The sequence below is a fragment of the Nerophis ophidion genome, linkage group LG16 (assembly GCF_033978795.1).
Source record: "Nerophis ophidion isolate RoL-2023_Sa linkage group LG16, RoL_Noph_v1.0, whole genome shotgun sequence".
NCBI lineage: Eukaryota > Metazoa > Chordata > Actinopteri > Syngnathiformes > Syngnathidae > Nerophis > Nerophis ophidion.
The window spans coordinates 24,612,651-24,626,914 of NC_084626.1; the positions used below are offsets into that span (position 1 = coordinate 24,612,651).

Genomic DNA, 14,264 nt, shown 5'->3' on the forward strand with positions numbered 1-14,264 from the left:
GGCACCAACAATTGGGTAATTTCCTCCCCTGTCTGAGCCTTGTCTGAGTGTCAAGGCTCACCCTGTATAATCTGTACCGATTTAAAGTCCTACTGAAAGCCACTACTACCGACCACGCAGTCTGATAGTTTATACATCAATGATGAAATATTAACATTGCAACACATGCCAATACGGCCTTTTTAGTTTACTAAATTACAATTTTAAATTTCCCGCGAAGTGTCGTGTTGAAAACGTCACGGTATGACGCGTATGATGACGCTTCCGTTTGACGTCTCGGGTTGTAGCGGACATTATTTTCCGGCCCGATACAAGCTATAAGTAGTCTGCTTTAATCGCATAATTGCACAATATTCTGGACATCTGTGTTGCTGAATCTTCTGCAATTTGTTCAATTAATAATGGAGACGTCAAAGTAGAAAGATGTAGGTGGGAAGCTTTTAGCCTTTAGCCACACAAACAGCCGGTGTTTCCTTGTTAAAAATTCCCAAAGTTGAACCTTCTCTATGGAACAGAGCGGTCAAGCCAACATGGATCCCGACCACATGTTTTCGGTGAGAAAATTGTGGTAATAAGTCTGCTCTTACCGGAAACATCAGCGGAGCCACCGTCCTCCTTTAGTTGCGTGACTTCCGTCAGAGACTCTGGCATCAACACACCCGCGGCCACACCCCTCCGACTTTCAGGTACTATTTAACCTCACTAAAACACTAGCAACACAATAGAAAGATAAGGAATTTTCCAGAATGGTCCCTAGTAAATGTGGTTAATAACATCTGAATCGCTTCCACTGCAATCGCCTTTTTTTTTTTAAGTTCTTCACTCTAAATTTCCTCATCCACAAATTTTTCATCCTCGCTCAAATTAATGGGGAAATCGTCGCTTTCTCGGTCCGAATAGCTCTTGCTGCTGTAGGCTATGATTATAAACAATGTTCAGATGTGAGGAGCCCTACAACCCGTGACGTCACACGCACATCGTCTGCTACTTCCGGTACAGGTAAGGCTTTTTTATTAGCGACCAAAAGTTGCGAACTTTATCGTGGATGTTCTCTACTAAATCTTTTCAGCAAAAATATGGCAATATCGCGAAATGATCAAGTATGACACATAGAATGGACCTGCTATCCCCGTTTAAAATAGAAAATCTCATTTCATTAGGCCTTTAATGCAAAGTGTGGGAAATCTTATATGGCTTTGTCCGGATCCCAAAACGTCACAAGTACTTCCGACGATTTTGTCTGCTGTGAAAAATGTCTAACTAAACTAGGCGTCAAAGTTAGTTTTTTCGACGAACCGCGAGCTAGCGCTATGTCAACATATTCTGCTTGTCTGACGCTAGCCTCTGCAAAAGGATTCATTTGCTAGCCGCACTCGCCTTTCACGAAATTCTGACAAGTGAGGGAATATTTCCTATTCTGATACAGAATAGCTAATTGTTTGAATTCTTATGTTTCCACATGTTCAGACATTGTTAAAAATGTTCAAACCAACGCACTGCAGGGTTTCCTTTATTGAACACACTAGTCACCGACACCCTGTTGCGAACTCAGATCAAATCTGCAATATGGCCTTTAGAAGCTACTTGAATGGCACCAAAAAAGTCTGATTTCTCCCAGTTTTACAAATGACCAGATTACAGTGCAGCCTGCGGTTGTCCCCATTGATGGTGCAAACTCTCTGGATGTCTTTGTTCTCCATCGGTCTTTTAAAAATTGATACGTATCTACATCCTCTGGGAATACAAACTCACCTTATGTGCTCTTTCTGCCTGCTTCCCATCCTTATCTATTTCTTTTTTGCAAGACTACATTCTGACCTCATAAGAACTGCCTTTGATCACAGTCTGTTAACTCTTAAACACATTCGAAAAAGATATAAGTTCAAAATAAAACACATTTTCTTTGAATTACCTACACCGGTCGTTGGTCAATGTGTCGCTCGAGGATGTGATCCCGCCCAAACTAATTAGATTTTGTTAACAGCTGGCAGCTAAATGCAGGGCAATTTCTTCGTCATTGGCAATCTCTTTGCAGCATCAGTGATTTATTAATGTCCGCAAATTAACTGAATAAAAAAGTCCCAAACTCTTATTATTTTGTCGGAATTACTTCAGCTTTGATTAAGGCACGCATTTGTTATACCCTGTCATAGGAAATACTAAAATACCACTGATGTTCATTTGTGCTAAGTTTTTTCTGGTTTGTGCCATACAAATTTGTAATGAATAAAAAAATACTTTTTTTTCTGATCCGTGACGTCACCAGCGACTCTTTCATGTTAAAATCTCTACAAACTTCTTCTAAATGTGTGCTGTGTTTATCAATTAATCAATGTTCATTTATATAGCCCTAAATCACTATTGTCTCAAAGGGCTTCACAAACCACAACACAAACCACTACGACAGGGGTAGGGAACCTATGGCTCGAGAGCCAGATGTGGCTCTTTTGATGACTGCATCTGGCTCTCGGATAAATCTGAGATGACATTGCTTGACACGAAAAGTAATGAATAATTCCACTTGTAATCACAGTGTGGCCCTGCGATGAGTTGGCGACTTGTCCAGGGTGTACGACGCCTTCCGCCCGATTGTAGCTGAGATAGGCGCTAGCGCCCCCCGCGACCCCAAAAGGGAATAAGCGGTAGAAAATGGATGGATGGATCACAGTGTTAAAACTAATGTTCAAAATATAAAACATTACCATGCAGTTTTAATCCATCCATCCGTTTTTCTACCGCACCTGTTCAAGAAATGTCGTTAATGGTAAGAAGTTATTTATTTATTAATGGTTAGTGTGGGGCTTGCCGTCCTGGAGGTTCTTCAGACCACCAAACACCGACATAAAAGCCTGTTTCAGGGTTACAATATTGTTTTATTTTTCAATAAGTCTCTCAGTTGCTTTCCAGCAATTGTCTTTTTCTCTTTCGTTCTCGCTCGCGCTCTGGCTCCAGCTCCAACCCCGTCTCTCTTCCTGGCTGCTGCTTATAACAGAGCGACAGGTGATTATTCAACAAGGCCCATTTGGGCCTTCTACGCACCTGTCGCTGATTTTGAGGCTGATCCTGGCAACACCCCGCTTTGCTGCAGGCCACGCCCCCTCCACAGTTAGCTTCAGAATAACAATGTTATCACAAAGAATAAGGGACCTATTATACTCTAGAAATGTTAATCTTACTTAAAAATGCACGCTTTAAGTTGTGTTCAGTGTTAACAAATATTATACGGCTCTTACGGAAATACATTTTAAAATATTTGGCTTCTTAGTTCTCTCAGCCAAAAAGGTTCCCGACCCCTGCACTACGACATCCTCGGTATGGTTTGTCGCTTACAATACAATACAGAGAATGGAGCCTTGATTATTGGCCGATATCGCAAATATTCCGGTACAATATCAGCATGAATCATACATAAAATCCACACATAGAGTCAAGCTTAACACACAAACTTTCACAAAAAGATGGATTTTCAAAAAAAAAATACTATTTATGGGAATTTATGGGTAAGTACAGTAATAATGGTAGGTTAGAAATGTGTGAAAGATACGTTGGATTTGTTGTGGAGATAGCTTAGCCTTCTAAAGTAAGACAGGAGCACCTCCGTTCTCCAGCAAAATAAATAATGATTTTTATAAAAAACTTGTTTTAATTGTTTTTTTGTTAAACAAGTTTTAAAAAAAAAAATAAAAATCACTTCTAATGTAAGACAAGAGCATCTCTGTCCTCCAGCAAAATAATAATGATTTATATAAAAAATAAATAAATAAAAAAAACGTTTTTTTAATTTTTTTATTTTTTATATATAAATCACTACTAATGTAAGAAGAGCATCTCTGTCCTCCAGCAAAATAATGATTGTGACGGACACTCGCTGTTGTGCGGGTTCCCGGGACCACCAAGGAAGGACATGACTTGAGCAGTTTGACTTTTTGTTTTATTTAAATCAATAAAACCATTCAGCTTTAGTTTTCACCTTGCCGCGTCGTTGTCTGCCTCTCGCTCTTTTCCTCTCGCGTACAGCGTCCGCTTCCTTCTCTCCGCTGCAGCCCTTTTACACCTTGCGAGGAAATTAGATGATTCTGCCCTCGCACCTGTTCATGATTGCGGTATCGCTCCCAGCGTGCCCCGCCTCTCCGCTCGCTCGCCGTCCCCGCCTCCTCGCCGCCATGGCCTGCCCTGCTGCTCGTTTGCCGGCTCCGCATCTCCACAATAATTTGCAGAAAAAACTTGTTATAATAGTTTTTTTTTTTTTAAATAAAAATCACTTCTAATGTTAGACAAGAGCATCTCTGTCCTCCAGCAAAATAATAATGATTTTTATAAAAAAATAAATCAAAAATTTAAGTTTTTATTTTATTTTTATTTTTTTATATATAAATCACTACTAATGTAAGAAGAGCATCTCTGTCCTCCAGCAAAATAATGATTGTGACGGACACTCGCTGTTGTGCGGGTTCCCGGGACCACCAAGGAAGGACATGACTTGAGCAGATTGACTTTTTGTTTTATTTAAATCAATAAAACCGTTCAGCTTTAGTTTTCACCTTGCCGCGTCGTTGTCTGCCTCTCACTCTTTTCCTCTCGCGTTCAGCGTCCGCTTCCTTCTCTCCTCTTCTCTCCGCTGCAGCCCTCTTACACCTTGCGAGGAAATTAGATGATTGCGGTATCGCTCCCAGCGTGCCCCGCCTCTCCGCTCGTTCGCCGTCCACGCCTCCTCGCCGTCATATTGGGCCGGGCTCCGACATGCCCTGCCCTACTGCTCGTTCGCCGGCTCCGCATCTCCACAATAATTTTCAGAAAAAACTTGTTTTAATAGTTTTTTTTTAAATAAAAATCACTTCTAATGTAAGACAAGAGCATCTCGTTCGTAGCTGAAATAAGCTCCAGCGCCCCCCGCAACCCCGAAAGGGACAAGTGGTAGAAATGGATGGATGGATGGAACTCTCTGCCTGTTAAAATAAGCCCTTTAGAAAGGGGAAAAATGGCTTGAAAAAGATTCCGTAAAACAAAATATATGCAAATGTTTCATCAAATAATCACCATTACTTGTTACGAAGACCTCAATCAAGTGTTTTAAATGTAGAAAAAAATCGTGATGTGACCCATTTAATCATTTTGTAGCGTTGAATGTTTAAAAAGGCATAATTTAGTGAAATTCATCATAGAAAAATGGTAGGTATTAACTGTCTGGAAAGGACTTATGTCGTCTTGAAGTTGAAGTGGATTGGTTATTTGTTTTTTGGAAACAACTAGTGGTCACAATAATCAATTTAGTTAGGCTAATGACAGTAAATTGAATAATGCGGATGTGTTTGTTACTGAAAACGTTCTAATTTGCATTTTTCTTAGTTACTTTATATGTGTATGTCACTATGTTAGTGTTATTTTTAATGTGATAGCTTCTTATTATTCACACCCGGGACCTGAGAACCATTTAAGTACAGCAAAAAGGTTCGGGAAAAGTTTGGAGCGATTTGAACATGAATGGGGATTTTAATATATGGTAGAATATTTAAAACTTTGTTGCATTACATTGGTTTATAATTCATGAGCTGAAACCTATCTCAGCTTACTTTGTATGACGAGTATAGTCCAAAGCACAGGAGTCAAACCCAAGGTCCAAGGGCCAGATCTGGCCCGCAACATCATTTTATCTGGCCGGGATAAAATAACTTATTTAATATTTTCTCACTAAATGTAATAGATTTTTTTCATTTTGACGGAGAATATTTATATTTATTGCTTGAAATTGCATGCATTTTAAACTGTAATAGTATCGAATATTGCAACAAATATTACAGTATGTTATCATACTTTCCAAAATGTTTTTGTCTAAATAAAAATAAATACTTAAATATCTGCTTGACTTATAATTTTACAGCAAATTACCCATCAAATTAATAAAAATTACAATAAATTTTACGGTGGTCTTTACAGCATTAAATCTATAATTTTTTGCATTACAGGTCTGTTGACTGAGCTGCCATATTTTTACTGTAAAACCTTGTTTTTAACGGCGCACTCCTGTAAATGGAAAAACGATACATTTGTTTTTACGGTAAAAAAACTGCCAGCTAAGTTGCCAGAATTAAAAAAAATAACCAGTACTATTTTTTCCATTAACAATATAATGTTGTAAAAAACAATGTAAATGTAATATTCAAATTCTGGCAACTGAGCAGTCAGCTTTTTACGTGAAAAAACAATAAAAACAAAACAGTGGTACTTTTTTTATTTTTACTGTGAAATGTTGTAAGAAATTTAAAAAAAAATAAAAAAAATATTTTCCAGTAATATGTTGTAAAATGTACAATTTTTACTGTAAAATTGACAGTCTATTTAAAAAAAAAAAGATATATATATACATATTTTTTTTAAAATAAACTGTATGTATATATATATATATATATATATATATATATATATATATATATATATATATATATATATATATTCGAAGGTCCTGAGTATTCAGGGTTCAACCCCGGGCTTGGGATCTTTCTGTGTGGAGTTTGCATGTTCTCCCCGTGACTGCGTGGGTTCCCTCCGGGTACTCCGGCTTCCTCCCACTTCCAAAGACATGCACCTGGGGATAGGTTGATTGGCAACACTAAATTGGCCCTAGTGAGTGAATGTGAGTGTGAATGTTGTCTGTCTATCTGTGTTGGCCCTGCGATGAGGTGGCGACTTGTCCAGGGTATACCCCGCCTTCCGCCCGATTGTAGCTGAGATAGGCACCAGGTAATAAGCGGTAGAAAATGGATGGAAATGGATGGATATATATATATATATATATATATATATATATATATATATATATATATGTCTTGATTGGATTATCCAGAGAATAGTGCTCGATACCGTGGTTGAGCGCAATATATAGGTGTGGGAAAAATCACAAGACTACTTCATCTCTACAGAACTGTTTCATGAGGGGTTCCGGAGATCATCTCCTCATGATTGAGGGACCCCTCATGAAACAGTTCTGTAGAGATGAAGTAGTCTTGTGATTTTTCCCACACCTACATGTATATATATATATATATATATATATATATATATATATAATAATGAAATTCAGAGGCAAATTCATACATTATTCGCTGTTACAAGCCAATAACTGCGACGTGGCTCTCCATGAAAACAACTTTGATATTTCTGGTCTACAGGATTGGGTATCATTTTCTTTGATCGTATTATCAAAAAAATTCTGTTAAAAATCATTGTGAGTCCATTTAAATGATGACAAATCTATTGTTTTCGGAACATTGACGAACGTTGTAGTTTGTTATCGTCTGCGTTTTGTCTCCAGAGGGAAAGCGATGCATGTGGACAGAAACGCAGTTTGCTTACGTTGCACACAACACCAAACTCTTTGTTGAAGTGTGAAGTGGCGTTTTGCAGAGTGCTGGTATACACAGTCTGCCAGCTCCTATTAATAGTCAAATAAGGAGACAGCAAATGTCTTTTGAGGTCATTCATTCCTCTCCTCGCTTCTCTTTTGAAGCAAAGCTATGAGCTTGTTAGGCGGGATGAGAAACACGCATATCCAAAGAAAACATTCCCATTAAGCAGCTGTTTCTTCTTCAGTGCCACCTGAAAATTGCATTGACGGGTTGCATCCCGGATATTTTCAGCTGTTTTTTCCCCATGCCACATCCGACTTCCTCTAGACTCACTTCACATATTTTGACTCCGAAATAATAACAGATGGTCTTCATGCAGTGTATAATCATGTTTTTTTTTTGGTTTTTTTTTGCTATATTCTTAGCAAAATGTGACATTTTAAACATGTGTAATTGCTTTCCCTTCAGATTAAAATTCTTGCATTCACAAGGAGTGTTCCATTCACGAGTAATTGGATGAGAGTCCCTTCAGCCCCCTGCAACTAAAGATGATGTTGCCATGGAAACAAATTGTTCTCCTATCAATCACAGGATGCCTTGCAGGTAAGATGCTTGATAAACATTGTCCTGGTCATAGTTTTTAAGCTCGTCACAAAAAACCTGTTTCTGATAGCATTTCTTTGTGTATGATGTATGCCGTGGGGTGGATTTCACAAATCGACTCATTAAAAATGCATACATGAAATATAAACGTTCTAATACAGTAGAAACCGCTCATTAGTGTGGCTGTTGATAACCCTCCCAGCACATTGTCCTTCACCTTTACCAGCGTCGTCCTACAGCACATAAGCAAAACCGTGTCATGGGCAAGTCTGAGCCCAATCCCATTCCTGGTCATGGAATGTCCTGATCATTATCAGTATAGCCAAGCGACGAGTCCGGCCCTTCATTTAAGCAGCTTCTATTCAACCTCGTTTCTCTCTCTGTCCTTGTGGCCACTTGGGACAAGAAAGACCAGCACAGAATAACAACCTCTGCAAAGATGACTATAAATACGATGTTATTCGAACAGTCTTCTGAAGTGATTGCATGCTTCAAAACCTTTGAAGATCAGTACGGATATGAGCTGGAAAAAATACTTTTTATTAATCTCTAAATGACCTGTGTTAATCAATTTTAAGAAATGTAATGTTCCTCATTGGGGGATGCAGTTCAACATCTAATGGAATATGTTATTGATCTGTCCAACAGGTTAAAAGCATGTGCGGATCCACGATAATAAGCAGCACGATGTATTAATTCTCGTCCGACCGCCTGTTTACTCTGCCTTCAGTTGCAACATATTTTGTTCCACCTCCCTCGCATTGAAGTTCAGGAGCATTCGGGTATTCTTACAGCCTCAGTCAAATGGATAATCCTGACATGGATTATCTAAAACTGTCTTCTGAGGTGATTGCATGCTTAAAAAACCTTAAAGATCACTACGGACATTAACTGAAATTACATTTTATTCATCTGTATATAACCTGTGTTGTCCAATTTAAAGAAATGTAATGTTCCTCAGTGGGGGATGCAGTTCATTATCAATCCATCACTTGATGAAATATGTTATTGATCCGTCCAACTGGTAAAAACCACATTCAGATCCACGATAGTAAGCAGTACGATGTATTAATTCTCGTCCGACCGTCTGTTTACTCTGCCTTCATTTGCCACAGATTTTGTTCCACCTCCCTCACATTAAAGTTCAGGAGGATACGGGTATTCTTACAGCCTCAGTCAAATGGCTCAGGCAGAGTCTGACATAGATTATCTGAAACTGTCTTCTGAGGTGATTGCATGATTCAAAAACCTTGAAAATCATTAGCTAAAATTACTTTTTATTCATCTCTATATAACCTGTGTTGTCCAATTTAAAGAAATGTAATGTTCCTCAGTGGGGGATGCAGTTCAACATCTAATGGAATATGTTATTGATCTGTCCAACAGGTTAAAACCATGTGCAGATCCATGATAATAAGCAGTACGATTTATTAATTCTCGTCCGACCGCGTGTTTGCTCTGCCTTCATTTGCAACATATTTTGTTCCACCTCCCTTACATTGAAGCTCAGAAGGATGCGAGTATCCTTACAGTGAAGTGAAGAGAAGTGAATTATATTTATATAGCGCTTTTACATAGTGAAACCCAATATCTAAGTTACATTTAAACCAGTGTGGGTGGCACTGGGAGCAGGTGGGTAAAGTGTCTTGCCCAAAGACACAATGTCAGTGACTAGGAGGCCGGAAGCGGGGATTGAACCTGGAACCCTCAAGTTGCTGGCACGGCCACTCTACCAACCGAGCAATACCGCCCCTATAATGAGCAGCACAATGTATTAATTATCGTCCGACCGCCTGTTTGCTCTGCTTTCGTTTGCAACATATTTTGTTCCACCTCCCTCGCGTTGAAGCTCAGAAGGATGCGGGTATCCTTACAGCCTCAGTTAAATGGCTCAGGCACAGTCTGACATAGATTATCTGAAAAGGGATCACTCTGCTTTATTTATCAGCTGCATTGCTTACAAGGAATTATTCATGGCGGAGACCTTACATTGCAACAATCCCCACAAGTCTTTGCCACTTTATTATCATGACGTGCATTTATTCATGTGGCGCTCAAAAGCACGACGTGGTGTTTCCACAGTAATGTAAGCAGCGTATGACTTATTTGCAGCATTTTTAATCATTTGCATGTTATTTTCTGAAGCAGGGTGATGCAGTGAAGCCAAATATGTTTGCATGTGCAGTTAAAGCTGAAGATAACTGGGATGTATTTTCCCCGCAGCAAGATAAGCAAATAATATACACACTTTACCAAGGGAATAGTCCGAGTGCATTTTTCTCTTAGAAAGCACGACCCTGTTCTAAGAAGACGGGGTGCCTAGTCGTCGGACGAATAAGAAACACAACCAGAAAACAAATACGGTGGGGAAAAAAGTATTTAGTCAGCAACCGATTGTGCAAGTTCTCCCACTTAAAATGATGACAGAGGTCTGTCATTTTCATCATAGGTACACTTCAACTGTGAGAGACAGAATGTGGAAAAAAAATCCAGGAATTCACATTGTAGGAATTTTAAAGAATTTATTTGTAAATTATGGTGGAAAATAAGTATTTGGTCAACCATTCAAAGCTCTTACTAATGGAAGGAGGTTTTGGCTCAAAGTCTCACGATACATGGCCCCATTCATTCTTTCCTTAAAGGGGAACATTATCAGCAGACCTATGTAAGCGTCAATATATACCTTGATGGTGCAGAAAAAAAGACCATATATTTTTTTAACCGATTTCCGAACTCTAAATGGGTGAATTTTGGCGAACTAAACGCCTTTCTGTTTACTGCTCTGGTGGCGATGACGTCAGAACGTGACGTCGCCGAGGTAACACACCCGCCATTTTCATTTTCTACACATTACACACACGGGTCTCAGCTCTGTTATTTTCCATTTTTTCGACTATTTTTTGGAACCTTGGAGGCATCATGCCTCGTCGGTGTGTTGTCGGAGGGTGTAACAACACTAACAGGGAGGGATTCAAGTTGCACCACTGGCAAGAAATCTGCCGCCAGACCCCCATTGACTGTACCAAAGTGTCTCCACATTTTACCGGCGATGACAGACATGGCACAGAGATGTATGGATAACCTGCAGATGCATTTGCAATGATACGAAATCACAAAGGTGAGTTTTGTTGTTGACTTATGTGCTAATCAGACATATTGGTTGCGGCATGACTGCCAGCTAATCGATGCTAACATGAAACGCTCATCGATGCTAACATGCTATTTACCAGCGATGACAGACATGGCACAGAGATGTATGGATAACCTGCAGATGCATTTGCAATGATAAAGTCAATGAAATCACAAAGGTGAGTTTTGTTGATGTTGACTTATGTGCTAATCAGACATATTTGGCATGACTGCCAGCTAATCGATGCTAACATGCTATTTACCGGCGGTGCTAAAGCAGACATGGCACAGAGATGTATGGATAACCTTCAGATGCATTTGCAACTATATTACGTTTCCTTCCACCCACATTTAATGCGAAACAAACACTTACCAATCGACGGATTTAAGTTGCTCCATTATCACAAAATGCGAAAGTCCTGATCGTTTGGTCCGCACATTTTACCGGCGATGCTAACGCAGCTATTCGGCCATGCTATGGCTATGAATAGCGTCAATAGCTATTCGCTCAATAGCTTCAGTTTCTTCTTCAATACTTTCAAACTCCAACCATCTGTTTCAATACATGCGTAATCTGTTGAATCGCTTAAGTCGCTGAAATCCGAGTCTGAATCCGAGCTAATGTCGCTATATCTTGCTGTGTTTGTTTACATTGGCAGCACTGTATGACGTCACAGGAAAATGGATAGTGGTTTCGAAGATAGCGAAAATAAGGCACTTTAAAGCTTTATTTAGGGATATTCAGGAACCGGTAAAATTTTGAAAAAAAAATAAAAAAATACATCAAGCCACTGGGAACTGAGTTTTATTGTTTTTAACCCTTTTGAAATTGTGATAATGTTCCCCTTTAACACGGATTAATCGTCCTGTCCCCTTAGCAGAAAAACAGCCGCAAAACATGATGTTTCCACCCCCATGCTTCACAGTAGGTATGGTGTTCTTGGGATGCAACTCAGTATTCTTCTTTCTCCAAACACGACGAGTTGAGTTTATACCAAAAAGTTCTATTTCGGTTTCATCTGACCACATGACATTCTCCCAATCCTCTGCCGTATCATCCATGTATCCATTTTGGTATAAACTCAACTCGTCGTGTTTGGAGGAAGAAGAATGCTGAGTTGCATCCCAAGAACACCATACCTACTGTGAAGCATGGGGGTGGAAACATCATGCTTTGGGGCTGTTTTTCTGCTAAGGGGACAGGACGATTGATCCGTGTTAAGGAAAGAATGAATGGGGCCATGTATCGTGAGATTTTGAGCCAAAGCCTCCTTCCATCAGTGAGAGCTTTGAATGGTTGACCAAATACTTATTTTCCACCATAATTTACAAATAAATTCTTAACAATGTGAATTCCTGGATTTTTTTTTTTCACATTCTGTCTCTCACAGTTGAAGTGTACCTATGATGAAAATTACAGACCTCTGTCATCATTTTAAGTGGGAGAACTTGCACAATCGCTGGCTGACTAAATGCTTTTTTGCCCCACTGTATAAGACATTCTCACAATGAATTTCAGCAGCGATTACTATTTTTATTTTTTTTTTACACTGAAGGAAATTATTTTCTGGCTTTTGTTTTTGTCCCCCTCTCACAAAGCCTGTACCGAGGATGCCATATTTCAAGGGCCGAGATTCAGGACGGAGCCAAGTGACCTCGTTTTGCCGTTCAACTCCCCCAGCCGGCAGGCTACTGTCACGTGCGAGGCAGAAGGCAGCCCTCCTCCGCAGTACAGGTAATTAAGCTACCTTATCAAATGTGCAAACTGCATCACAACTGGTTGCACCCAACTGCTTTTGCTGTTTCAATGATGGAACAGGTTGTGCTGTTGCAAGTACAAAGGAAAGACTCGAAAGGAGATGTTTTTACTTATGTTGCAATGTTAGAAACTGATGTTAAACAATGCCAAAGCATCAAATCATGCATAGGTTCAAAGGCCTACTGAAATGAGATGTTCTTATTTAAACGGGGATAGCAGCTCCATTCTATGTGTCATACTTGATCATTTCGCGATATTGCCATATTTTTGCTGAAAGGATTTAGTAGAGAACATCGACGATAAAGTTCGCAACTTTTGGTGCTGATAAAAAAAGCCTTGCCTGTACCGGAAGTAGCAGACGATCTGCGTGTGACGTCACGGGTTGTGGAGCTCCTCACATCTGAACATTGTTTACAATGATGGCCACCAGCAGCGAGAGCGATTCGGACCGAGAAAGCGACGATTTCCCCGTTAATTTGAGCGAGGATGAAAGATTCGTGGATGAGGAAAATGAGAGTGAAGGAGTAGAAAAAAAAAAGACAGGGCAGTGGGAGCGATTCAGTTGTTATTAGATCTGCTTATTGTGTTGCTAATGTTTTAGTGAGATTATATGGTTGTACCTGAAAGTCGGAGGGGTGTGGTGACCGCCAGTGTCTCTGAGGGAAGCCACGTTTCTCAACGAGGCGAAGCGAAAGCAGCCGTTGGGGCCGGGCTGAGGTTTTTTCCCCCCTCCTCCACGGTGAAAGCATCCCTCGTTCGGGGGCGGCCGATTTCCCCATTAATTTGAGCGAGGATGAAAGATTCGTGGATGAGGAAAATGAGAGTGAAGGAGTAGAAAAAAAAAAAGACAGGGCAGTGGGAGCGATTCAGTTGTTATTAGATCTGCTTATTGTTTTGCTAATGTTTTAGTGAGATTATATGGTTGTACCTGAAAGTCGGAGGGGTGTGGTGACCGCCAGTGTCTCTGAGGGAAGCCACGTTTCTCAACGAGGCGAAGCGAAAGCAGCCGTTGGGGCCGGGCTGAGCTTTTTTCCCCCCTCCTCCACGGTGAAAGCATCCCTCGTTCGGGGGCGGCCGATTCCCCCATTAATTTGAGCGAGGATGAAAGATTCGTGGATGAGGAAAATGAGAGTGAAGGAGTAGAAAAAAAAAAGACAGGGCAGTGGGAGCGATTCAGTTGTTATTAGATCTGCTTATTGTGTTGCTAATGTTTTAGTGAGATTATATGGTTGTACCTGAAAGTCGGAGGGGGTGTGGTGACCGCCAGTGTCTCTGAGGGAAGCCACGTTTCTCAACGAGGCGAAGCGAAAGCAGCCGTTGGGGCCGGGCTGAGGTTTTTTCCCCCCTCCTCCACGGTGAAAGCATCCCTCGTTCGGGGGCGGCCGATTTCCCCATTAATTTGAGCGCGGATGAAATATTTGTGGATGAGG

At 40.3% G+C, this 14,264-nt stretch overlaps 1 protein-coding gene across 1 annotated transcript in view; it reads left to right on the forward strand.

The window, feature by feature from the left end:
• Positions 1 to 14,264, forward strand: part of LOC133535178 (contactin-3-like) — a 262,937-nt gene that overhangs the window by 44,243 nt on the left and 204,430 nt on the right. Inside the window, exons 2-3 of the mRNA XM_061874750.1 lie at positions 7,812 to 7,946; positions 12,675 to 12,810. Coding sequence (XP_061730734.1) covers positions 7,892 to 7,946; positions 12,675 to 12,810 — 191 coding nt within the window. The 5' untranslated portion in view covers positions 7,812 to 7,891. The remainder of the gene's footprint in view (positions 1 to 7,811; positions 7,947 to 12,674; positions 12,811 to 14,264) is intronic.